Source organism: Rhinichthys klamathensis, unplaced genomic scaffold (assembly GCF_029890125.1).
Source record: "Rhinichthys klamathensis goyatoka isolate OS25496 unplaced genomic scaffold, OSU_Roscu_1.1 h1tg000384l_1, whole genome shotgun sequence".
Lineage (NCBI taxonomy): Eukaryota > Metazoa > Chordata > Actinopteri > Cypriniformes > Leuciscidae > Rhinichthys > Rhinichthys klamathensis.
The window spans coordinates 249,654-277,630 of record NW_026606888.1 but is presented as its reverse complement, the minus strand read 5'-3'; the positions used below and the strand labels follow the sequence as shown (position 1 = coordinate 277,630).

At 39.7% G+C, this 27,977-nt stretch overlaps 1 protein-coding gene across 4 annotated transcripts; it reads left to right on the top strand.

Moving 5' to 3' along the window:
• The first annotated feature begins 870 nt into the window (after positions 1-870).
• nt5c1aa (5'-nucleotidase, cytosolic IAa) lies at positions 871-27,723 on the top strand. Of its 4 annotated transcripts, none has more exons than XM_056233936.1 (7): positions 871-1,286; positions 4,324-4,368; positions 13,909-14,076; positions 14,207-14,252; positions 17,374-17,496; positions 23,677-23,861; positions 26,617-27,723. In XM_056233936.1, exons 1-7 carry the CDS (start codon positions 1,140-1,142, stop codon positions 26,968-26,970), a joined length of 1,068 nt encoding a protein of 355 aa, XP_056089911.1. In that variant the 5' UTR covers positions 871-1,139; the 3' UTR covers positions 26,971-27,723. The 4 variants fall into 4 exon arrangements, with proteins under 4 accessions (XP_056089911.1, XP_056089909.1, XP_056089910.1 ...); XM_056233934.1 differs by having other exon boundaries at positions 14,207-14,336; XM_056233935.1 differs by lacking the exon at positions 4,324-4,368 and having other exon boundaries at positions 14,207-14,336.
• The last annotated feature ends 254 nt before the right edge of the window (positions 27,724-27,977 follow it).

Here is a 27,977-nt window from a genome sequence, read left to right as displayed (position 1 = left end):
CCGTTTTCCTCGGTTTTCCTCCGCTTTAAATCTCCCCAACCGGAAACGCAAGAGCATTCTTGCATCAAACGCGGAAGTTATGCGTGCATATAGCCCATTGATTTCCCTTTCGAGTCTTCTTGCACTTGACTATTTAAATTGGCAAGGCTTTAATTTTCGTGACGATGCAGCTCTGGTCGTCAACTGTTCCGAGCGACTTTTTAAGTTGTTCAAGTTCATGTTCTCACAACATTGGGTTGTTAGAATTTATAAATATGTTACCAGCCAACTGAAACCGTTTCATATAGCCTACTCGCCAACGCAGATTTTTACACGCATTTGGCTCTTGGCGAGTGTTTAAGTCTTAATTTTAGGCCTTGTGTGGTGTCCTCTATGAGCGAAGAGAATGTAGTTCCTTTTCACCCAGAAGAGGGCAGCCTATCATTCTATGTACAGTGTGGACAGTTTGCCACTCATATCCCCAAGGCTGTTGACAGGGCTGCAATTAAGCAGCCAATCTCTGGCAAGGTTCTACATGAGGTCGAAGTGCTGCCTAGCAACTGATTATTGGGTTACAAACAATGCCATCAAGGGGACAGTGGGGAGAAAGAGCAGTCATGTTTGTTTTGGTATCTATCTATCTGTCTGTCGTGTGTCAGGGCTGCCAATGACAGGGGCAAGGACTAGGAAGGACAGCTGTCGGGGAAGCCCATTATTCATTGGCTGATATATGCTGATCCAGTTAGAATGTATGATATTTTGTCTAGTTTACTAAGAGAGTGAGAGAGAGCACATGCAGATAGATGATAGCACGTAATAGAGGGAAAGGGAGGGGGACAGTATGTGCATTAGTGAGGGATGAGAGGAGGGAGGGAGGGAGGGTGAGAGAAGGGGCCAGATATCAACACACACCGCGTCACAGCAGCAGATTGCAGGCAGAGCGTCAGAGCAGAGAGGATATAGACGCACAGAACCAAAGCCAGCACTGCCATTAGACCTTGAAGCAGGAGATATACCATTGGATACCAACAGCACTGTCCTGCCTAAAGCTGGGAACACACACTGTGTGTGGAAGAGAGGCTGTGCATGTGAACAGAGAGAATAGCACAGCGTGATACAGCCCTGGATCAGTGTGTCGTTAATGAGAAGCGTTGGGGAGAATGAGTCTTGACCATGTTCAGGTCATGAAGGGGCAAGACCCCATGCCCAACACCTGTCCGCCAGCCTCAAACGGTGATAGCAAAGCATCCTGGGAGGACAGCAAGGATATCCATGAAAATATGGCTTCTACAAAGAAGCCCAAATCAGTAAGTGTCCCATTTGTGATCAGTGTTTCACAGTGTATTTGTGCATCAGATGGACATTTGCATTGTATAACTCTTAACATTCATTGTGATGTGATTTTCCTATCGCTTCTGACCTTTTTCTGGTGAGGTCCCACTTTTGACGGCTATTTAGTGTGTGAAATGTTTACATACAGTGAGTAGTGCACGTGTTTCACTGGCGCTGTGAAGCCAGTCTTATAGTCGCAGTCTCACTTTTCCCTCCACAGAGAATAGCATAATTACATGAAATATAATTATAAAATATCTGTAAAGAGGATCATAGCCTTTCATGTTGTGGTGTCTGGTTGTGGTGTCAGTGTTTATAAAAGAGAAGCAGAACAGGTTTCATGGGAAAGGAGGGGGTGATAGCACTATTAGGTAACGGTAGGCTACTAATGTAAGGAGATAATGCCATCGGAGGTGCAGGAGGTGCAGATCATTTAGACTCTGAGAAACATCGCCGTAAAGATATCGAAATGCCATCTGTCATATGTAGTGGTGAGTAAAATAGTGACAATCAAGGGCAGAGCTTTATAAAATGAGAGTTTGTCTGGCCTAGTGCATTGTTTTTGTATATTAGAGAACTTTAGATGTGTTATCAAATACACTTTGGATGGCACAGTCTCCTTAACACATGAAAACTGCTCCTTCAGCGTGTGCAACAGGCAGTTGGTCAACACCATGTGGATAATTCCCTTCTCCGTCGCAGCCTTTAGCTCTATACTTATTATAAGCGGCACTGGCCTTTTCCAGATCTATTAATAACCTGCAATGCCATTCTCCTCTTTGTTATCCTCTTGTATTCTCCTATTTCCAACACTTGCACTAGTTGCCCCAGACTGACCCAAGAGATTCATGGTTCTTGTTCCCAGCAGGGATCTTGTCTACTATGCAGTGGGTACAGAAAGTCACCACCCCCAATTTTGCAACTTTGACCTGCATGAACCCATATTAGTAATTCGGTAGACGGAAATAATATTAAAATATTTTATTTAAAAACCCGACTTACAATTGTATTTTTTATCTGTGCAGGTAGTGGAGCCCGGGGCTAGTTGTCACACCTTTTGCTCCAGTGAGTGAATATATCTCAGTGTGTGGTTTTTTACCTTAAAGTATTGACAGAAAAAAAGCTGTTGAATATTTCCTGGCATTATTGATTAGGAAGACGTTACAATTAATTTTAATGATGCATGTACACTATAGTGTTGTCATAATGGGAACCAGCACTTAAACAGCCACATGTAAAAGGTAATATATGAATATATTAATTTATTTAAATTCTACTTTTTTTTTTAAGTAATAAATGTTGCAAAATTACAACAGACACTACTTTTCAAATGTTTGGTGTCCGGAAGTTTTTTCATTTTTTGAAAGAAATTAATACTTTTAATTAGCAAGGAAGTATTACACTGATCAAAATGACAGTAAATACGAAAATACGACAGTAAATTATTTTCTTTTTGAAATTTCTATTGAACAACAAATCCTGAAAAAAAAATGTATCATAGTTTTCACAAAAATATTGAGCTGCACATTGATAATAATATATGATTCTTCAGCGCTAAATCAGCATTCGAAGGATTTCTGAAGGATCATGCGACACTGAAGACTGGAGTAATGATGCTGAAAATTTAGCTTTACCATCACAGGAATAAATTGCATTTAAAAAGCATTAAAAAGCTTGTTTAGCTAAGCACAGATTGGGAAAATGTTTAACCTTTCAACATGGCACTGACCCAAAACACAACCGGAAAGCATCTGTACAGTATATCATAGCCAGGTTTGCCATCAACTGGTCTTTAATGTAATATCTCAAGACCCAATTTCCAAATCGAAATGGACAATTCCATGTGCTCCTATTTTATGAGATTTAAGAGGGATGGTGTCTTTCTTTGCTAACTTTATATTTTTAAAGAATGGATGCAGTGCAAAGGATCAGAGGTTGAGTTTCTGTTTCCGCCTGGTAACAGGGAAAGAAAACACAGCGTTTATTTAGTTTATTCACCAGAAGATTGTTTCCTGAGCTGCTACTGGTAACACTCAATCTTCAACAACCCCCCCCCCCCCCCCCAGCCCCCAGTGTGTGGTTTGACAGAAAAAAAGCTGTTGAATATTTCCTGGCATTGTTGATTAAAGACGTTACAATTCATTTTAATGCATAGTGTTGTCATAATGGGAACCAGCACTTAAACAGCCACATGTAAAAGGTCATATATGAATATATATTATATATTCATATAATATATGTTTGTATAATTTTATACCTGAGACGAGCTGCTACTGGTAACACTCAATCCTCAACATTGCACAGCTTCTGATTGTGAAACCGCTGAGATTTAAATTCCCGAAGAAATGGGACAACCTTTCACAGGTGTGAATGTGTTGGTTTGTGTTTTTATATGTATTAACTCAATATTACATATTTTTACTATCGTACTTTTAATGTTTTTACTTTTTATATGGTACTTTTTAATGTCGTGTCAGCTGACGCCTTCGTCTTGTTTTATTGTGTTAAGTGTAGCAAAATCATCTGCTGAAGTCTATAGATATTCATAAATGCGTCTAAATACGGTTGCAGATGCTCAGTTAACTTGCTCTTGAATGTTCACTGACCGTTCCATTATGGCGGACGGCTTATGTATATCGGCCTATTGAAATGGCTGCTAATGAGGCATCTATGTATATCTATATATATATGGTAAAACCCTTAGTCTATAGGAACATCCATTCCAAAGCGCCACAATTCGGATATCACTTATCCATGACTCTTATTGAATCAGAAGTATACCAATATTGTCGTTGGTTTTACGGTCATCATGATAGGATGGTTATGCAGTTCTGTTCTCAACAAGGTTCATCTGTTATATTAGCATTTTTTCCCAGCTGTGTTTTCCTATTCATTTCCAATCATGGCAATTCTTTCCCAAACCAGAACACATGTATTGTTACATGCATTACATAACAGACAAATCTGTATACCTGTGACATGGAGGTTGATATGAAATGTTATTTTATGAAGGGACCTGTGAGACGGACCAGGAAGGTGGAGGGAGGCATATTTTTTGTAAGTATTTTCAAAGGGTCATGCAGATTTTGCTCTCTGCCATTTCATTAACAATCTGTTCTGCTTGGCTCTACTAAACGCATGACCTTTTGACCCACAATATGGACTTACACAAACAAATTTGTTAATGCATTCTTAAGAGCTCAGTTTGATGGTGCTTAAATACATTTGACAGTGTTTTTAAGTGACATTATACTGGGTACAAAGAAAAGTCATTAAAATTTGAAATTTGTCAAAAGAGTGATGCTTTAATTTTTTTAAGTTGAATCAACTTGGATGTTTAAGTCATTTCAACTTAAATTACATTAATTTTACTATAAAAAATGAGTTGAATCTTGTACATGTAAAAACATATGTTGTCATAGATGTTTGCTACTAGTGATGTTGAACTGAAGTCATGAGATATATAAGCACTGTTAGACATTTTATTGTATTTTTGCGGTAACTTACTGGCAGCACTATTGCCAGTAAGTTACTGTAAGTTCCCCTTTACAGTAGCTTACCTGTAAATGTGTTTTACGGTATGATACCCTTACTGTAATTTCATTTTACAGTAAGATGCCCTTACCGCGATTTAATTTTACAGTAAGATGCCATTACCGCGATTTAATTTTACAGTAAGATGCCCTTACTGCAATTTAATTTTACAGTAAGATGCCCTTACCGTGATTTAATTTTACAGTATGATGCCCTTACTGTAATTTCATTTTACAGTAAGATGCCCTTACCACATTTTCATTTTACAGTAATTGCCATTACTGCACTATATTTTTACAGAATGAAAAAATAAATTTACTTTAATTTATATTTTACATGAATGCTATTGAATTTAATAAATTCCCAAAAAAGTGACTTGAGACCTTGTACATCAGCATATTCTTTATTCACTGTCACAATCAATTACATCCATTTTTTACATTGTGATGCAACATTAGGCAAGGCAGTTTTATTTATATAGCACATTTCATACACTTTGGCAATTCAAAGTGCTTTACACAGTAAGGAATTAAAATAATCACAAAATAAAAGCAAGAAAAATTAAAGTGCCCCTATTATGGATTTTTGAAAATTACCTTTCATGTAGTGTGTGACACAGCTCTAAGTGAATGAAAACATCCTGCAAAGTTTTAAATCTGAAAGTGCACCGTATATATAAAGTTATTGTCTTTCAAACGTAAGAGTCGACTCTGAGTCACTGAAATGAATCGTTTTTCAAACGAGTCATAAGCCGTTTCATTGTGACGTCAAGATGAAACATTAGCATATTGCCCGCCCACTTATTGCGCGCAGACACCACGGAAAACTTGAACCTCAAACACTGCAGCTGATTCCTGTGGATGCTGGACAGCATCATGTCGAAAAGACGCTGTGCTCTACAATGTGACCGTTAAGCCAGTTTTTTTTTCACCGCTCAAGGACGAGCATGTGAAGAATCAGTGGTTAAAATGTATCTTTACCATGATACCACAGCAGTATAATCCTAAACTTTTGCTGTGTTCCATTTATTTTACTGACGACTGCTTCTCAAATCTCTGAGTTCAATGCAGGATTCGAGAACCGCTTGCTCTTGAAAGATGGTGTTCAAATACTTAGTTTTGAGTTTTATATTGTGTAGGTCTCCTGCTAACTGGTCTTACTGAAATACTTCTGCTAAGCAGCTGTGGGCCACTATTACCTAAAACTGTGTCTATTAATGCAGATTGTCTGTCGTTCTCACTACTTTGAGGAAAGATTAAGCATGGAGCAAGATTTGTTTTATCTTACATTAGTCATTCACGCTAGAGCTCGGCTAATGTATCCGCAGTTTCCATGTGTTCATCGCAATAAATTAGAAAAATACTCTGTAAATAAATAAGTACAAGTAAAATAATCGGTTTGTTGATGGACATGCACTTGTTAAAGGGATAGTTCACCCAAAAATGAAAATTCGGTCAGTAATTACTCTCCCTCATGTTGTTCTAACCCCGTAAGACTTTCGTTCATCTTCGGAACACAAATTAAGATATTTTTTATTAAATCTGAGAGCTGGATCACTCCTCCATAGGCTTCTATAGGATTGAAACTTGCCGGGCCAAAAAAGTTATTAAAGACATCGTTAAAATTAGGGATGGGGCCGATCCGATCCAGTATCGGGTCCGAGACCAGTGTAATTCACGTATAGGATTTTTCCGTCCCAACCTGCAGAGATATCCGATATCCATGAGCCATGTCTGCGCTTTAACGTTGTCTGCTGAAATGACTCCAAAAGTTATTCCTGCCGGCTAGTCTGCTAGCTGGCTGCAAACTGCGGAATGGATTTCCTGAACGGAGGCGCGGCTCAATGAGACACAGAGTTATGAGACACGCCTCCGCTCAGGAAATCCATTCCGCAGTTTGCAGCCAGCTAGCAGGAAAGCATTGAGCAGCATTATGTCCGCTGTGGAAAAACTTCACACTGGAAACACTGCAGAGCAAGACAGCAAAAAGCAATGTTTGCAAAGCCGTAATTCAGAGAGGTGGAAGCTCCCTCGCGTCGGTCAACACAACGAACGCAATCAAACATTTAAAAAAGCACCACGTTAAAGAGCACGAGGATTTAAAAAATAAATAAGTCCTCACGTTATGTCAATCACGCTTGCACACTGCCACTGAAACTTTCGTCCGTCAAAAAAATAATAAATTTGAATCGGGTTCGATTTTCTGCGTTTTTCGCATCCGTAGCAAGCAGTTTGAATGGTGTTTTGACAATTCAGAGCCACTGAATCACGAATACGATTTCGGACTCAGTGTGCAAGGGCCTTAAGATGTTTACAGTTATTGCACTTTTCCTATATTTCTAATATTTGACATTTTAAAACCTTGATTTGTTGATGCTACAAGAGCCAGTGTACTTGATTTGTGCTGTTCAGATGCACACTGTTTTATTGATAGTGTGTGTGTGTAAGATGTTTACACTTGCACGTTTCTTATATTTCAAGACTCAAGTATTTGACATTTTGGGAATGTAATAAATATTGACATGACAATCAATTTGAAACCCTTACAGTTGCATATTTGATTTCAGAATGGGATTTTTCCTGTGAACAGGATTTCCTGTTTTTCTGACTTCCTTTTCTGACCTTATACTTATACTATAAAGTTGCCTTTTGGGACATACATGCATACATACGTACATATCATACTTGCATGTTGAGAGGAGTTTATTTCAGCATCATATAAAATCAACAATAATGATAATAATAATATTAAAGCAAACAGCTCTGGTATCGGAATAGAATCGGTATCGGCCGATATCCAAATTCAGGTATCGGGATCGGATCGGAAGTGAAAAAATGTGGATCGGTGCATCCCTATTTAAAATAATCAGAGTGACTACAGTGGCTCAACCTTAAGCTTATCAAGTGACGAGAATACTTTTTGTGCGCAAAAAAATAAATAAATAACGACTTAATTCAACTATTCATTTCCTTCTCTGTGGGCCTCTAGTTAGTTCACGTAGTGTGACTGCGCAGCGTTTCTGGCCCGGCAAGTTTCAATCCGATAGAAGCCTATGGAGGAGTGATCCAGCTCTCAGATTTAATCAAAAATATCTTAATTTGTGTTCCGAAGATGAACGAAAGTCTTTTCGTTGGAACAACATGAGGGAGGGTAATTACTGACAGAATTGACATTTTTGGGTGAACTAACCCTTTAATGCTGATGCTGAGGAATTACAGTTGCAACATCTCACAATGTACCTCAAACTGAGTAGTGTATTACTGAGAAACGTCCTGCTCGAGTCGTCCTTGTGATGGAGGTTCGGGTTGAATAACGAGTTCTTCCAATGTTTCATTATTGGACTCGCGCTCGGATTGATATGGTAAAATCGACGTCATTGTTCGTCACTGTGTTCAGTTTACGGTGTAGGAAGCCTCAGGACAGCTGATGTTGTTATGGCAATGGGCGTTTTTGTTTTCGACACATGCGCTGTACGCGGTAAACCAATCACAACAGACTGAGCATTCTAGCCAATCAGAGCAGAATAGCTCGTGAAAAGGAGGGATTTAGAGAGATTGATTAATCTGACGAGTAGTTTGAGAATCATTAAAAAATGTGGTGATGTGCAAATGTATATTATGAGAAAATTAAAGTTTTTTGACCTTTGATGCATCTAAACCTGTTGTAGGAGACTGCAAAACAACATTAGGAAACTTTAAAATAGCATAATAGGGGCACTTTAAAACAGTTTTATAAGGAATTAAAAGAGATATACGATACAGTTATAAAATTAATTAAAGAGTAAAAAGATGATACATAGATAAACTTCTCATCTGGCAAAACACCGGCGTATCATAATTTTCACAACTCTGAGATTTTCCCATGGTGATTATACTGTGTCTGTGGTGTTCTTTCGGCGCGCCTAAGAAATATATTGGACGTATCCAATAGGCCCGATTTTTCCCCAAAATCATACAGGAGAAGCTCTAGGACTGACTCACGGTGTAACCTCGGGTTCACTGCCACATCACCCACAGAACCTCGATTTTAATAACACATCAAACTCACTACTCTACCACAGACCCAGGTCATCAGCATGGTTTCATCTCTCAAATTCCCCAATTAAGTATTTTTTGTTTGTCTCTTACCCAATTCGCAGAGCCATTGAGTTCAGTTTAGAATCAAAAGGAGAATTCAAAACTGAATTCATAACAAATCAAAGCAGAGATAATGACAATACGCAAAAAAAAAGCATGAAGCATGAAAAACCATCCCAGTTGGTCTTGACTGGCCTCCATACCGGTAAACCACTGATGGCTGATCTGAAAAAACAAAACAAAAAACAAAAACAGAGAAAATGTGTGAGAAATGGTCATGAGTTTACAACATGTTACTGACAGTATTTTTATTTTTGGGTGAACTATCCCTATAATTGCCTGAATGTACAATTATGTAAAAGGTACACTGAGTAACCAAATAGCCCTTAAAAGTTAAATCTGAAATATAAAGCTTTTGTAGCATTACAAATATTTGTACTGTCACTTTTGGTCAATATAATGCATCCTTGCTGAATAAAAGTATTAATTTCATTCAACAACCAAAAAAATTATAATAATTACTGACTGAACAGTAGTACTTTCTATTTCAGATAACTTAAATGCTGTTCTTTTGAACTTTCTATTCAAAGAATCCTGGAAAAAAAAGGTGTACAACTGAAAATCATCAGAAATGTTTCACACAAGTGCTCCTAAAAATAAATGTAAGCGAAGAGCCCTTGCAAGTTATGCATTACAATGTTAATCACATAATGCATCTGATAGTTAGTCAAAACATATACTTACAAAGCCAAAGATGCTCAGTGCTGTGGCTCTTAAAAGAGCCTTTGAGCTGTAGTTAGCTCCTTTTGACACAGGGAAAAGAGAGAAAAAGAAGAAACATTATTTTTCATTATGATTATTGGCTAATATGACTATAATGTTATGAACATGATAGATCACAGATCTAGGATGACTGCTAGATTGATCACTTACACAGTCAATCAGATTACAGTTTTACCAATGATTGACATAGAATTTCTAAAATATGTTGCAATGAATATTTTTCTATTAATCTATTAGTCTGCCATTACATTGCTTTAAATTCGTTACTATTTTAACATGTCATATTTCTGTTATGTGCAGAGTGAATCCAGAATGTATATGTATGTAGCCGTCACATCTCTTACATCGTGTACACTTTGTTATGAGAGAGCGCGAGAGAGTGCCTTTGAGAAAACGCGCAAGGCCTAACGTTAACGTTAGGTCCTAAACACCACACACATTTAACTGACGAGTAAAATATGCCATATCTGGTCGTAAAAAAGACGGGAAACCATTGTTTGAGTAAATACTAGATTGGGTCCATCTAACGTTACTGGAAAAGGCAGTCAGTCAATTCTATGACATTTAACGTTAGCTGCTAAGTAAATGGGATATGAAAATGGCGGTTTTTGAGGAAAGTTCCTTCAGATTCTCCTGTAATAGCCATACTTCATACATTTAGCTATATTTAATTGATATTGGTAATGGTTTACTTTGTAAAAGTAATGTATAAAAGAATTTGTTCAGTAAAAAGTACTTACCTCCGAAAAACTCACAGCTGGCGTCTAGCGATGCGATCCACTCTCAGCAGGGACGTCCGTTATGAGCGCGCACTCTCGACACGTGACGTCACACAACAAACCTCAGTTTACATTCTGCCAGGTTGTCGCGGGCTTTGCACGAGGGCAACAATTTAAATTTTGTGAGGTGTAAGCAAAGTTTATATATATATATATATATATATATATATATATATATATTTAAAATAATGAAAAAATACATTTATATCTCCACACGTGTGCTGTTTTACCTGGCATAAAAAAAAAATAATGATTGCCTGTATGGGAACCATAGATGGGAACCAGTTGTGGATTTAAAACATATATATATTTATTGGAGAAAATGCTAATATAAAAATTACTCTGGTCTCTCACTAAGAACTCATTTGAAATCTTTCCATTCATGTGTTTTTTTATTTATTTAACTTTCAGCGTGTGCATATAGCTTATAAATGAGAATGCAGATTCATGATTTTCATCTGCAGAACAAGATGGGGGGAAAAAACTATAAAACATTGTCATATGACATTTTAATATGCCTAAAACATAAATACAATATGCATATAGCCCTATAAGTAATACAAGTTGTGTACACAATGAACAAAAGTGCAGTCATCCCATGAATTATAAGGCAATGATTACACCTTAATTGTACAGTGCTTATATGCCCATTCATATGTAATGCAGATGTGCATTTACAGTAGCACTACTGCTTTTGCATAAACAGTAAAGTACTGCAAATACCCATATACAGTAAGTTACTGTAAATTTCATTAAAAATACCCACAATGCAGTGCATATTACAGTAGTTAACCGTAAATAATATAAATGGTATTTTACTGGGCTTTTTTGCGGTAAGTAACTGTAAAATTACGGCAAAGTCTAACAGTGAGGTATATGCCTTTAAGTTGATATGAATGTGCAATGCATTCAACATTTTTTGCTTTCCTGTGATTGACCACAAGAGACAGAAAAATGGCAGAATAAGCAGAATAACCATAACATAACACACAGTGGGGTCCTAAAGTCTGAGTCTAAGAGTGGAAATAACTGGAAATAAAGTTTAATTTACTATTTTTTTAAATTACAATTAAATTATCAGATATAATTATAAAACTACAGTATTTAAAGCATAAAAAATTACCATAGTATGTTTGCAGATATTTAGGAAACATAAGTTCACACTTGTTTCTCTGAAAAACAATGCTACAGCCAGTTATTTTACTTTGAAATGTGCGTTCGGTGTCAGAATGTCTGTTTTTGTTTTGGTCTGTTTGATTCCGCCCGGTTTAAGTCTTCTTGGGCCCCTTTGGAAATGTGCCGAGGCCCCTATGGGCCCCGGTCCCACTGGTCACAAGGACACTTCAGACTTTTTCCCACATATAAATACATTCTAAATTAATAATTCTATTTTAACTTTTTTTTTTGGTTTTGTTTAGTTCCTAAAACATCCTAAATGTTTGCATGTTCTAAAAGTCTAACTTTCTTCCCTGTGTTTTTGCCCTCATGTTTCTCTCTGGTTCAGAAAACACTAATGTATAAATGGCACATATAGCTGGTAGTGGGCAGTTCAGACAATTACGATAAAGAGCAGGTCAATGTTCACTTTTTCCTGATCTGTAAAGGGCTGTTAGAGTAAATGTTCCATCTAACAGTGTGCTGAATAGTTAAATTCTGGTTCAACTGGCCATATATACAGCCCATTCCCTTTGTAATGCAGTGGCCACTTATCCACTCTCATTTCCCGGTAATGTCTCATTTCCACAACCACTGGAGCCCCTATCATTAAAACATTTCCCAGACCTGCTCAAACCTCTCAGGATCTCCCAGCATGACCAAGAGTACACACAGCATCATGGCTCATCTGGAATGGCAAATCGGTCTCCGGTTCTTTGGTGAAAGAGGCTTTTCACTCATCACAGATCAATTTACACAGGCTTGTCCTTTTCCCATAACCCCTCAGGCAGTACATTTCACTGGTCGGAGGGTATAGTCGCTCGGGTGAGAGCATGCTGAACGGCACGCACAGCGGTCTGGCTGCGTCATACGGTAGCCCCTTTCCAAAATTAACTAGCCCTGCTCTTCCTGGGTTTCCTGTGACATACTGAGCTGCTAGCAGTCAGCTGATGTGTGGGCCATGTGACTATAAACACTGTAGGCCTACATGTTTTATGCTCTGCTGCTGGGAATCACGTTACCAACTACACCATTTGATACATTACCAGCAGTGTCCACTGAATTACAGAACAGGGATAGAAAACATTACTTGGAAGTGAATTTTAGTTTGATCACTGGATCACTCTTAGTAGTCTATCTATGTGACAGCATGAAATAGTACTGACTGAATATCAGTCCTGTCTCTGACCTACTCTGAAAGCGGAGATCCTAATGTGCTTTTTATTAATCGCGCCACTCTTGCCTTCTCACTTAACAAGATAATCTGTAATGACGCATGGTTGCTTGCTTAGGAGAGATGACTATTGCATTTCATACTGTTCTTTTAATTGCTTTCTGCACTCTGTCAAATTTCCTCACCCTTATAATGATTCAAATCAGTATGATTTGTGATCTTCCATGGAACACAAAAAAAGATGTTTAGCAGAATGCTAAAGTGGTCTATATGGATTGTGAACTATTTTTTAAGTCATCTGAAGAAAAACGATACCTAAGCGACATTGTAATTTAGCAATTTTCCTTTCATATGTGATTATTCAAATATGATCTATTAAAGGAATAGTTCACCTAAAAACGACATGACGGTGAGTATGACAGAAGTAACATTTTTGGGTGAACTATCACTTTATAATGTCTTGCCAGGTTTTTATTCAATGATACTAAATGTCATTGGTTCTTATATCCAGCAGTATTGTTATTGTTTTTTTAATTTAATACTTCTGAAATAATTAAAATAAATATTAGATGAAAACTTAAAAAAAAAATAGAAATTAAGTATTAAAATGAGTAAAAAAAGCTAAATAGAAATATAAAAAATGTACATGACAAAACCACATAACAAAAACTAAAATTAATATTTTAAATGTAAAAATAAAAAATGACAGGCCTATAAGATTTTTAAATAAAAAACATTTAAAAGCTCATTTAAAATATGAATACATTCTATAACAGTGTATAAATAACATTAATATCCATTTGTGATATGCAAGATGTGCAAATTCAACTCACAAGTGAAATTTGAGCACTATAAGAAGATTTTTTAGTGAAAACTAACAGATATTAGAGAAGATATTAGTGAAAACTAACTTAAATTTCAGTCTATTTGTCACACAAAGCTTTCAAATAGAGTAATATAGACCACTTTTATGAAGAACATGCATGCTTTTAGCCAACAGAAGAACCAGGTCCCCGGTATACTTGCACGTTATATGCTCAAAATTGCCTTGTGTTTGTGATGAATGTCTCACAGCACTTTCACCATCCCTATTCAGCCCAAACCAGAGAACGCTGTCACCATTGCAGTGTCATCGCGGGTTATGTTCCGCACGGAGAAAGAGCAGAAGGTGTTTGAGGAGCAAGGAATAGAGGAGTACCTCAGGTATCAGATGGAGCACGAGAATGAGCCTTTTGCTCCTGGTCCAGCATTCCCGTTTGTTAAGGTAATACACAAGGATATAAAAATATAATGCATTATTAAGTTATAATTTCAAACGACATTGCCTTATAGTAATATTGATTGATTCTACACCTCTTCATTTGATAGACACCTTATTTGGCATGTTTTCTCAGGCACTGGAGACAGTAAACAACCGATTGCGGGAGCTCTACCCAGAAAGTGAGGAGCTTTTTGACATTGTGCTGGTAACTTACAACCATGCCCACGTAGGCGTCAGACTCATCAACACCATCAACCACCACAGTAAGTGTATTACTCACCCTCCCATAACCTGGATTCATACTATCCATAAACATGTACATGTTCAGAAAGGTCCACTAGTTGTCCACTGCAAAAAAAAGATTTTCTTACTCAGTATTTTTGTCTTGTTTTTCAGTACAAATCTAAACATTCTTAAATCAAGATACATTTACTTGAGAAGCAAGATGACATAAAATATTAGGTCTTGTTTACTTAAAAATACATAAAAAAAAATAAAAAATAAAAAAAAACATCTGCCAATGGGGTCAGAAAAATAAACTTAATTTAAAGGGAAAACAAGATTATTTTTCTGACCCCACTGGCAGGTCATTAATTTTTAAAAACATTGTTTAAAGGTAAAAAATAAAATAAAAAATTGGACAGATGTGTTTTAAAAATGCTGAGTAATAAAATCTTTTTCTTTTCTTTTCTTTTTTAATCAACTATGATTATGTATGACAGTTATTAACTGTTGCAAAAGCTGAAACCTTTCAATTAAGTCAAGTCAAAAAAACTTGCATAGTGCTTTTCACAATATGCATAATCATTTCAAAACAGCTTTGAAGAAAGTTGAACAGTTGTGTCATAACTTAGTGTCTTAGTGCTTTACCATAAAAGTTTAGGGGCTGGGAGATATGACGATGTAAAACTATGATACAAGCTTTCCTCTGATTTCTAGACCTATATAGGCCTATTGTATTTATAGTGTTGTCTAGACACAGATCTGAGCATTCAAAGGTAATTTAGAGATTTAAAAAGATTTGTATTGTTCCTATCAAGAGATTTAAATATTAGTTGGTTTTGTTCAAAGAAAGAGTATAGCCATTCTCAGAAAGTATTAATGGAAATAAGATCTGATGTCACAGGTGAACACATGTAAAGTCTGATGGTTAGACACACGCCGGCGGAAAAATATTTATGCTCATATTAACAAAACAGAATATGAATATTCATATTAGAAAAGGCAGTCAAATCTGAATCAAATCAATAACAAAACCGTAAAACAAATAGACTGGTACGATCAATCAATAAGTTGAAAGTACGGGATGGAAAGTAACAACATGATTCTAAGGACACAAAACTGTAAATGCAAATGTTTTCTTAGAAGATAAATCTCCAGCTGGCCAATAATATCTTCCCACAGAGATGCATGTGACACCTCTAACCTTTGTAGCACAAACCAGCCACTTCCTGCTCAGTTCCCTGTAGCGCCTCAGCTGGACTGGTTTTGATCGTCCCGGTGGCTAACTGAAGAAAAAACAAACATCTCTCCATCTTTTGGCCTTTCTTCAGACAAAACAACAAAAATGCGGATATGGACTGATGTTTCAAGAGGCATTTGAAGTCAGAACTATGAGTTCTGAACCACAAAAAAATGTTAGATGTTTGTTAGGAGATAAATGTGAGCCTACAAAACCCATGACTGCAATTATATAAAAGAATACAACAAATAAGAATGGCCGGGCCAATATATTTTTCTTTTATCAAAATCAATATGGTTTCTACAATTAACATTTACAAATAGAAGCACTGTGGCAAGGGTGTCCAATCGTTCCAGCTGAGCTGTAATCAATTCCGAAATTGCAAATAGTAGGCAAAAAAACAGAATGTGACTGAAGAAGTATGTCTGAATTCACAGTACTTATAGTGTGGCAAAATGTACAGGGATGACCTACTTCTTCGGGTGAGAAGTGCATACTATGGACTAATATCCCATGAGGCCACAGGAGAGGATTTGTGAATGGCAGTGAGTGACACAACCGAACTGACAGTAGTAGGTCACGTGATAATGACAGCATGGCGAATTTAGTACATCCAGATTACACTCATACTACACGCATTCAACTTGTTCCAAGTTGAACACACCTATACTTTCATGATCTTGTGGTCAACAACAACAAATCAATGTTAGTTCAATATCACTGCCCCCACATGTGTGCTGTCGGCTTTCATCAAAATTTCAATGCTGATCCAACATACTTTAAACATTAAAATGTCAATCTCAACCAAAATGATGGATTGGATCAAAGCTCAACATTGTATTAATGTGATGTGACTGTGGTGGCATTTAAATATCCTGAGCCTTTTTTAAAAATATATCATTTAGGTTCTTTAGGCCATCTCTGGTCTGCATATATCTTGTAATTTAATGGCTCTCAGGAATTCTTGATTCTGATTAGTCAGTCACAGCATTTGCTGGTTGCATATTTTTGTATAATGAGGCTAAACTGTATATTAGGTCCTATTTGGTACTGTCATTTGGTTTCATGTCTTCCATTGCACTCTGCAGTTTCTTTTTACATGATAAAATAACTTAAAATAACCCACTGAGTAGCCATATATGTTTGATAATGTACAGTTATTGTAAAATTATTATTATTGCAAAATAACCCCCTTCAGGATGATACAAGATCCCACCAATGTGCGTCAGGATCCTGATCAGGGTTCATTTTACGATAATGATCCCTTAGTTACTTTACTCCTGGGCAAACTTGGCTTGACATGTCATGTAAATCAAACCTGCTGCTAATGTCTTAAAGAGCTGGCACTCATACCCTAATGTTTCAAAGGCTAAAAGGGGCACATTACCCCAACATTTCTCACCAGTCTCAAGCTTTCCATCTGTTAAACAGTTCAACTGAGGTGTCTCAATAGGGAAACCTTCTCATTGAAAATGGTGATACATTGATTAAATAATTTGAGGAAAGTTTCAGTAAATAGTACTTACAGATAATGAAGCTAATAGATAAATGCATTTCAACGTACACTCATGTGAGAGGAAGATTCCAGTCATATAAAAGCCTTTCTATTTTACATGGAAATGCCTTTATACCTAAATAAGAATTGTCAAAAAAACAAAAAAAGCATTAAGGTGCTGGCTATGATAATAACTGATAAAATGTGTAACAATAGCTTGAAGGCAATGTACCGTAAGTCGCTTGGGATAAAAGCATCTGCCAAATGCATAAATATCAATGTAATAATAACTGGCTCTCATGAAAATGTTAATTGCTGATTAATATTATTCTCTTGTCCTCAGATCTATTCATTGAGCGGTTCGTCATGACAGGAGGTAGCAGCCCCATTGGGTACCTGAAAGCGTGGCAAACAAACTTGTACCTGTCTGCCGATGCTGAAAAGGTTCAGGAAGCCCTTGCTGAAGGTTAGTACATATGAGATAACACATGCAGCAAGTACTTCATCTTGTTGTCTTTTACATTCAGTAAATCAAGAGAAATGCATCATTAATGTGTAACAAGCAGTACACATTTCACCTTTAGAGATGCTTACAAGAGACCATTGATATTATGCTAATATAATTGTGGCGAGCAGGACGAGGTTGAGGGCCGTGGGAGAATGGTGCGAGGCCGGTGGCGTGATTGATAATGAGTGACACAGTAATCACGCCACTGGCCTCGCGCCGCTCTCTCACGGCCCTCGGCCTCGTCCTGCTCGCCACAATAATATTTAGAATGACAAAATGTAGTTGCTTACAAAGGTTTCAATCAATTTGGATTTACAAATGGTGAGTAAAAGTATAGTATGTGAAGCAGAATTGGTATTTTGTCATGATGCAAAACTAGGAAGCAATAATGCAAGTAAAAGGATATTTATTGGTGGTACAGACAGTCAGATGTAGACAACACAAACACAGTGGCAGTTGAGTGGCGCAAGGACCTCGATGGGCAACACGGATGGATGGTGGTGATGAAATGGTTAAAGTCCGTGAAGAAACAGGTGATGTAATCCAGACAAGGATCGAGGAACACACTGTGAAATCAAACTCACGAACACGCCAGACTGAAGCACAACAGGACGTCACACAGGATCGGGATTCGGGCAAAAGGACACAGCACGAGAAGACTTCACAAATGATCTGACAATGAAAGGGAGAAAACCGTGAGTATAAGAAGGCGCGATGAGTAGCTGCAGCTAGAGCCGCTAGTGAAGATCAGCTGTCACCGCTGATCAGCGATAATGATCCGGACCACGCCCACACATACACAGAACAACAATGACACGAGACGAGAAAGAGACAATGAATTCATGAACCGTGATAGTACCCCCCCTCCCAGACTCTCTTACCTGTCGATTGTAATCATCGAAAAGAGAGTGATTCAGGATGTCTCTAGCAGGTACCCAACTTCTCTCCTCCGGACCGTAACCCTCCCAGTCCACCAAGTACTGAACTCCGCGTCCCCTCCGTCTTGAGTCCAGAATACGATTAACCGAATAAGTAGGTTCCCCATCTATGAGTCGCGGCGGGGTGGGGGGGTGGGGGGTGGGGGGGGGGACCTGGGCAGGCAGATTAATATGAGAATGAAACACGGGTTTTAGATTTGACACATGAAAGGGATGAATTCTCCTGTAAGCCGGAGGAAGATTGAGGCGGACTGCCACCGGACTAATGATCTTGGTGACAGTGAACGGGCCAATGAATTTGGGAGCAAGCTTATTAGAAACGTAGCGGAGTGGAATGTTCTTGGTTGAAAGCCACACTTTTTGACCAGCGACGTATACGGGAGGCTTAGACCGGTGGCGATCGGCTTTGGCCTTGGTGTGCGCCCCCACTTGGAGCAGAGTCTCATGGGCTCTACTCCATGTGTGGTGACACCTCTGGACGAAGGCGTGAGCGGAGGGGACCGCGACTTCGGATTCTAGACTGGGGGATATTGGTGGCTGGTGGCCTAAACCTGGTTTGGCCATTGCTCTGGGGGTGAAACCCTGAGGACAGACTGACAGTCACTCCCAGTAATTTACAAAACTCTCGCCAAAATTTGGACACAAACTGGGGTCCCCTGTCGGAAGCCACGTCCATCGGGAGGCCAGGTAAACGAAAGACGTGGTCCACAATGGTCAACGCTGTCTCCTTGGCTGAGGGATATTTGGGCAAGGTAATAAAATAGGCCGCCTTCGAGAACCGGTCCACCACGGTCAAAACGACCGTATTGCCCTGGGAGGGCGGTGATAAAATTTAGCGCTATGTGGGACCAGGGTCTCGAAGGGATGGGCAGTGGTTGAAGTAACCCGTCTGGGGGGCTGCGTTCCAGTCCAAAATTGTCATGCCCTTCACTTGGTAACTTCCCTCCGTCTTGTTCACTCGGATGTACGTCATTGCTTACGTTGCACGAGTGCCCACTACTGGCGGAAACTGCAATTGGCTGAATTGGAACGTCCTAAGCCCTTGATCACTTGGAATCAGCCATGGAGTTGATTTATTATTTTTTTTCAAATTTCCTTTAAGGATTTGTTTAATGCAGCATCCAAATGTATATAGGTGTGTTTGGGTTGTTTTAAATTAAATATATATATATATAATTAATATATCAGAGTTGTTTGTGGTGGTGGTGATTAGACGAGATCTGCGGTGACGTCACAATCGTGTTGCATTGTGGTATATGGAGCTGCCTGAAGTGTACATATGAAGTAGACTCGCTCCCTCGGACAAAATCGAGGGAACAAGTGTCTGTCCATATAAACTTCCCTTGTCCACTTCACGAAGTGGAACGCACTTCAAAATGGCGGCAGGGATTCCCCCGAGGGGAAGTGCTTAGGGAAGTTCGCAAGTGGGTGTCTAAAAGTGGACTGGAACGCAGCCATAGTCGATTGGAAGTCTTCCCAGTGGCACAAAACGAGCAAGCCAAAACAAAACTGTGAATGTCGCGAGCCATAAGTGGCCACCAGAATCGTTGCTTGACCAAAAAACTAGTGCGGTTAACTCCCAGATGACAAGCCACGTTGGAACAATGACGTTGGAACCCACTGAATGACGTCAGACCGTAATCCCTCCGGCACAAATAACCGATTCGGTGAGCAACCGGGCGGAGGCGTTACCCCCTCTAAGGGCGTCTTGACCTTCGATTCGACCTCCCGTGTGAGTGTGGAGACAAATAGGGTCTCAGGTAAAATGCACTCGGGAGTAGACGGGCGTTCGGAAACGGTCAAAAATGCGCAATAAAGAATCGGGTTTGATGTTTTTGGAACCCGGGTGGTACGAGAGAGAAAAATCAAAACGACCGAAAAAAAAGTGCCCAACGAGCCTGCCTGGAGTTTAGTCTTTTGGCGGTTCTGATATATTCCAGGTTCTTGTGATCGCTCCAAATGATAAAAGGTACCCCCGACCCTTCTAACCAATGACGTTATTCTTCCAACGCCAACTTGACTGCTAACAACTCCCTGTTACCAATGTCATAGTTACGTTCGGCAGGTGATAAACGATGGAACAAAAGCGCGCAGGGATGCATCTTGTCATCTGTGGAAGAACGTTGGTATAGCACTGCGCCTACCCCCACCTCTGACGCATCGACCTCCACCACGAACTGACGTGAAGGATCAGGGGCTATCAAGATGGGGGCTGAAACAAAACGGCCTTTCAGTTTGGCAAACACAGTCTCAGCTGTGTCTGACCACCTGAACGTAGTTCTGGGGGAGGTCAAGGCAGTCAGAGGTGTGGCTAGTTGGCTGAAGTTGCGAATAAAACGCTGGTAGAAATTGGTGAACCCCAGAAACCTCTGTAGGGCCTTACGGGAATCTGGATTTGGCCACTCTACCACAGCCTTAACCTTCTCAGGATCCATACGTACTCCCTCAGATGAAACGATGTACCCTAGGAAAGGATCTACCATATATCGCAGCACGTCATTGACGAGAGCCTGGAAGACTGCTGGGGAGTTGGACAAACCGAACGGCATAACCAAATATTCAAAGTGCCCCCAGGGGTGTTAATAGCAGTCTTCCATTCATCCCCCTTCCTTATGCGAACCAAATGATATGCATTACGTAAATCCAATTTTGTGAAGATCGATGCTCCCTGCAACCTCTCGAAGGCTGAAGACATCAACGGCAAAGGATAAGTATTCTTTACCGTGATGCTGTTCAGCCCCTGGTTTTCAATACAAGGTCGCAGAGAACCATCCTTCTTCCCCACAAAAAAGAACCCCGCCCCCCTGGAGATAAGGAAGGACGGATGAACTCCGTTGCTAGAGAATCAGAAATATATTTCTCCATAGCCTCCCTTTCTGGAGCAGAAAGCGAATATAACTTGCCCTTAGGCGGAGACTTACCTGGCAGTGAATCTATGGCACAGTTGTAAGGACGATGCGGAGGAAGAGAAGCATCACGAGACTTACTAAACACTTCCTTCAGGTCGCGGTACTCTGCGGGCACGTTAGACAAATCCACTGCCTCTTCCTAAAACACAGAAACAGGTACAGACGGACAAGCAGACACAAGACAGGACTCATGACATTGATTGCTCCATGCGGAAACAGACTTCAGGCGCCAGTCCACTTTGGGATTGTGATGGGTTAACCAGGGGTGACCAAGAACGACAGGTGCAAGTGGAGAGTCCATGAGGAGAAATGATAGAGTTTCCGTACGGTTGCCTAAAGTGATGGGAGTAACGGGTCCGGTAGTGAGAGAAATAGTGGGAAGTTATTGACCATTAAGAGCGTGGACTGAAATCTTGTGCGTGAGTAACCTGATCGGAATTTGGAGTTTGTGAGCGAATTTAAAGGACACGGTCAGCTAGCCCAAGCAGCAACATGTCCCACTGCGCCTCCTCGTTCCAGTGGCACTCTGGTCCGAAACTCAATGGAATAGTCTGATAGGTCACCTTCACGCAGGTCGGCGAGTATCCTGGCCACCTCTCTTCCGGCTACATCTCTGTCGAACACTCGCCTTATCTCGGAGGAGAGTGCCTGGAACGAGTTGCAGCATGGATCCTGGTTCTCCCACACCGCCGTTCCCCATAACGCCGCTCTTCTAGTCAGCAAAGTCAGGACAAACGCTACCTTTGATCGTTCGTTGCTGAAGCTTCTCGGTTGTAATGAAAAGTGCATGGAACACCGTGTTAGGAATGCCCTGCAGTAGCTGGGTTCTCCTGAATACGATTCGGGAACAGGCAGGCGAGGTTCTGACTGGAAGAGGGATTCAGGTGGTGTGGGAGGAACTGGCGGTGTGGGTGGCGCAGTGGTAGCTCTCAGATGTTGAAGCTGCTGGGTGAGCTCGACCACTAGAGCCTGTACTGCTCGACCCGTGTTTGTGAGGCTCTCCTCCTGGGAATCCATTCTGGTATTGCTGCTGGCGATGAACTCATCCAGAGTGATCGTAGGACCACTTGCTGCTTCCATCTGGTGGTCAGATCGTTCTGTCATGATACAAAACTAGGAAGCAATAATGCAAGTAAAAGGATATTTATTGGTGGTACAGTCAGATGTAGACAACACAAACACGGTGGCAGTTGAGTGGCGCAGGGACCTCGATGGGCAACACGGATGGATGGTGGTGATGAAATGGTTAAAGTCCGTGAAGAAACAGGTGATGTAATCCAGACAAGGATCGAGGAACACACTGTGACACCAAACAGGAACACCGACTCACGAACACGCCAGACTGAAGCACAACAGGACGTCAAACAGGATCGGGATTCGGGCAACAGGACACAGCACGAGAAGACTTCACAAACGATCTGACAATGAAAGGGAGAAAACCGTGAGTATAAGAAGGCGCGATGAGTAGCTGCAGCTGGCGCCGCTAGTGAAGATCAGCTGTCACCGCTGATCAGCGATAATGATCCGGACCACGCCCACACACACACATAACAACGATGACACGAGACGAGAAAGAGACAATAAATTCATGAACCGTGACAGGTACAAATATTTAGTCTCACTGACACAGCACAGCAAAGAAAAAACATATATGAAATCTGAACAGGTGTGCTTTACAGACTTTAGACTTCTAGTATATTTAGATAGTGATTTGAGAGGTAACCTGTCAATAATTTTGAATTATGAAAAGTGTCGAATTACTTAGTGGTCAAAGTGCCTCCAAAGGAATTGCTCTTGCCATTTAAAGATCCTTTCGGTGAACTCACTCTAGGCACGGTTGCCTTGTACAGAGGCCGTGCATGATTATTCCCTTTAACCTTAATATACTAAATTAAAAAATGAAATTAAAAAGTGTACTAACCAGGTAGAAATAGAAGATGTTTGTTGTTGTAATGATTACAGTAGCGCACACACAAGTAGTAGGTTCAGAATCAGATCGCCTAGTGTGAGTATATGAACACCATATGTTGCTCTGTTTAGTATCACAGATTCACATCATTATTATATGAATAATTACATAAATAAATATGTATAAAATACTCTAATTAAAACTAACTGAAATGGGGGAAAGCACTGAAATCCATATCGACCGAATGTCTAACAATCCAATGACCTATTGGGTTTGCTGAGGCTTAATGGGTCCTAAAGAACATTTGCTTGAAATGCCATTTATTACACTGCTTTTCCCTTAGGCTGGTAAACTTTACTTTTGTCTTTGCGTTTTTTTACAGGGATTGCAGCAGCCACCATGTTTATGTCAGAAAAACAAATCGAGGTGTCTGAGACCCAGCTGAGAGTGGCATTTGATGGCGACGCTGTTCTCTTCTCCGATGAGTCTGAGCGTATTTTTAAAGCCCACGGCCTGGACAAGTTCTTCGAGCATGAGAGGGAAAATGAAAACACATTGTTAGATCATGTATGCAATTTCACGGTTACCCATTTGAATAGAAATAAGCTACATGTTTAGAGGTGATGCGTGTCATTTTGGTCACACTTTAGATTATAGGGTCCAATTCTCACTATTGGGATAGTTCACTTTGAAATTAATTTTTGGTATGTTTTAGCTTACCTCAAGGGCATCCAAGATGTAGGTGTCTTTGTTTCCACAGTAGTTTCAATTTTGATATTTTTAGGTCAAACCGTTCTTGTCTGTCAGTCATATAATGCAGGTCTATGGTAACTTCCTCAAAGAGCATGCACAGAGAAGTCCAAATTAAACATGATTTAATGACTCGTAAATGTAAGTACACATTGATGGCCTAAGACACGAAACGAGCAGTTTGTGTGAGAAAACGAACAGTATTTATATCGTTTTTACCTCTGGTAAACACACCCACGTCCAAGTGATCTGAGGGCGCGGGTGCTTCGGTCTTTTCCGGCAAGCGCCGGAAAGCGCTGGAAGTGATCTCTCGCGCGTGTATGTCACTCATACAATTGTTTTATTTTTTATTTTTTTAATTTTCTTTTAGGACGGTTTAAACATTCCGGATAAGCGCAAATTAGTACCATTTTAATTAGCCGTCTTACCTACAATCTCTGTTCTGTGAAAACAATGAGTGACGTACACCCGCGAGAGATCATTTCCGGCGCTTGCCGGAAAAGACCGAAGTGCCCGCGCCCTCAGATCACTTGGACGTGGCTGTGTTTACAAGAGGTAAAGACTATATAAATACTGTTCGTTTTCTCACACAAACCGCTCGTTTCGTGTCTTAAGCCATCAATGTGTACTTACATTTACGAGACATTAAATCATGTTTAATTTGGACTTCTCTGTGCATGCTCTTTGAGGTGGTGACCATAGACCTGCATTATATGACTGACAGACAAGAACGGTTTGACCTAAAAATATCAAAATTGAAACTTCTGCGGAAACAAAGACACCTACATCTTGGATGCCCTTGAGGTAAGCTAAAACATATCAAAAATTAATTTCAAAGTGAACTATCCCTTTAACTAACCACAACTTTGGCCTCAATAAACCCCTAATTACTGCTTATTAATAGTTAGTTAAGTTTAGGTTTGGTAGTTGTTAAGTTTAGGTATGGGGTAGTATTAAGGGATGTAGAATATGATCATGCAAAATAAGGCATTAATATGTACTTTATAAGTACTAATAAACAACCAATATCCTAGTAATATGCATGCTAATAAGCAAGAACTTAAAAGTGAGAATAAACAAAATGTTACCGTAATTTATATATATATATACACTCACCGGCCACTTTATTAGGTACACCTGTCCAACTGCTCGTTAACACTTAATTTCTAAGCAGCCAATCACATGGCGGCAACTCAGTGCATTTAGGCATGTAGACATGGTCAAGACAATCTCCTGCAGTTCAAACCGAGCATCAGTATGGGGAAGAAAGTTGATTTGAGTGACTTTGAACGTGGCATGATTGTTGGTGCCAGAAGGGCTGGTCTGAGTATTTCAGAAACTGCTAATCTACTGGGATTTTCACGCACAACCATCTCTAGGGTTTACAGAGAATGGTCCGAAAAAGAAAAAACATCCAGTGAGCGGCAGTTCTGTGGGCGGAAATGCCTTGTTGATGCCAGAGGTCAGAGGAGAATGGCCAGACTGGTTCGAGCTGATAGAAGGGCAACAGTGACTGAAATAACCACTCGAAGACTGGAAAAATGTTTCCTGGTCTGATGAGTCTCGATTTCTGTTGAGACATTCAGATGTTAGAGTCAGAATTTGGCGTAAACAGAATGAGAACATGGAACCATCATGCCTTGTTACCACTGTGCAGGCTGGTGGTGGTGGTGTAATGGTGTGGGGGATGTTTTCTTGGCACACTTTAGGCCCCTTAGTGCCAATTGGGCATCGTTTAAATGCCACGGCCTACCTGAGCATTGTTTCTGACCATGTCCATCCCTTTATGGCCACCATGTACCCATCCTCTGATGGCTACTTCCACCATGTCACAAAGCTCTAATCATTTCAAATTGGTTTCTTGAACATGACAATGAGTTCACTGTACTAAAATGGCCTCCACAGTCACCAGATCTCAACCCAATAGAGCATCTTTGGGATGTGGTGGAACGGGAGATTCGCATCATGGATGTGCAGCCGACAAATCTGCGGCGACTGTGTGATGCCATCATGTCAATATGGACCAAACTCCCTGAGGAATGCTTCCAGCACCTTGTTGAATCTATGCCACGAAGAATTGAGGCAGTTCTGAAGGCAAAAGGGGGTCCAACCCGTTACTAGCATGGGGTACCTAATAAAGTGGCCGGTGAGTGTATATATATATATATATATATATATATATATATATATATATATATATATATATATATTATGTTTTGTCCGATCCCAAAAGTGTAACGCTGTGGCACTTTTAAAACATTTTCTGCTTGTTTAAGTATCCTAGTTCACAGCCTGACACAGCATTATTGGCTCAACCAGTGGAATGAGTTTGGAGCGGGACTTTCTGTTCAATGGCATATGGGTGGAGGACACATTTTTGTGAAAAGAAAAAAGATACTTTTTGCATTTGCTGCCCCTAGTGGAGTACAGTGCAAAATGACACACTTGACCTTTAAATTAGCAGATATAATATGTTATATAAAGCTCCAAGAGCATGACTGAACATCCTTGTTCTTCAGTTTAGTGGATATGTGCTACAATACATACTGTAATGATTTTGTCCACCTCACAGGGGCCGCTGAAGGGTTTCCTAGAATTGCTTGGGAAGCTTCAGAAGAAATTCTATGCTAAAGGCCACCGTCTGGACTGTCCCATCCGCACCTACCTCGTGACGGCCCGCAGTGCAGCCAGTTCAGGCATCCGTGCCTTAAAGACTCTCCGTGCCTGGGGACTAGAGATAGACGAGGCTCTTTTCCTGGCCGGCGCGCCAAAAGGCCCCATGCTGGAGAAAATCCGGCCCCACATCTACTTCGATGACCAGATGTTCCACGTGGAAGGTGCCGCAGAAATGGGTGCCATCGCTGCCCATGTGCCCTATGGGATTGCACAGAAATTCCCTCATAAAAAAAGCACCAATACAGCATAATAACCAAGACAGGGATGATATATAGAGGTGCATTTTGTTCTTATTTTGGACGTGACGTTCAAGTTGCAGACATTCTTTTTTTAAGTAATTTGTGCACTCAATGGATACGGATCTCAGTATTCTCTTGGCCTTTTTTCCATGTGCCCTATGCAAGGCCACACACAACATATGTAGCCAAAAAGATTCAACCCAGTGCTGTTTTTTTGGAGTTATTCTGTACATGACTCTTGAAATATGCATTATGATAAAGAAATTGTGCCTCTTGTGAAGCACTGCAATGAACGATCATTTTCATAAGCATACACTTCCCAGCGACAGTTTGTCGAAAAACAAATGACATTATCTTACTGTTAAAATTGAATGTGTGCTGCTCTTCTTAAATGTAAAGTGACTAAGGAAAAATATACTGAAATGGTGTTTACACAGTGTATGTTTTGAACTGCACTGTAATTCTAATTCAGCAATTGACTGTGATGGTGTTTTTGTTTATTGCTGAAGATGGTGTTGTGTGAGTCAAACTACAGTATTGTTTAGTCTAATGTATGTGGTCGTATATGATGGATGGAGTATTAGTCTGTAATATAATGTTCGACATTGATAAGAAGCCATAGTATTGTACATTTGAGAGAATTAAATATATAGAAATCTATAGAAAGTTAAAGTATATTTTCTTTAAAGTTTATCTTATCTGGATTCAATAATATATACACTACTGTTCAAAAGTTTGGGGTAATTAATAAACTTACAAACTTACACCAATAATTAATAAAAAATAATTATTTTATTCAACAAGGATGCATTAAATTGATCAAAGGGGACAGTAAAGACATTTATAAAGATTTCAATTTAAAATTGAAAAGTTTTTTACTTTCTATTCATCAAAGAATAGATGATGGTTTTCACAAAAATATTAATCAACACGAGTGTTTTTAACATTGATAATATTAAGAAATGTTTCTTGAGCAGCAAAACAGCAAATTAGAATGATTTCTGAAGGATCAAGTGAC

Coding starts and splice junctions, on each gene's coding strand:
- nt5c1aa (XM_056233934.1), top strand. CDS start 1,140: ATGAGTCTTGACCATGTTCAGGTCATGAAGGGGCAAGACCCCATGCCC. Junction 4,369..13,908: donor TGGAGGGAGGCATATTTTTT/GTAAGTATTTTC, acceptor ATCCCTATTCAG/CCCAAACCAGAGAACGCTGT. Junction 23,862..26,616: donor AAAACACATTGTTAGATCAT/GTATGCAATTTC, acceptor TCCACCTCACAG/GGGCCGCTGAAGGGTTTCCT.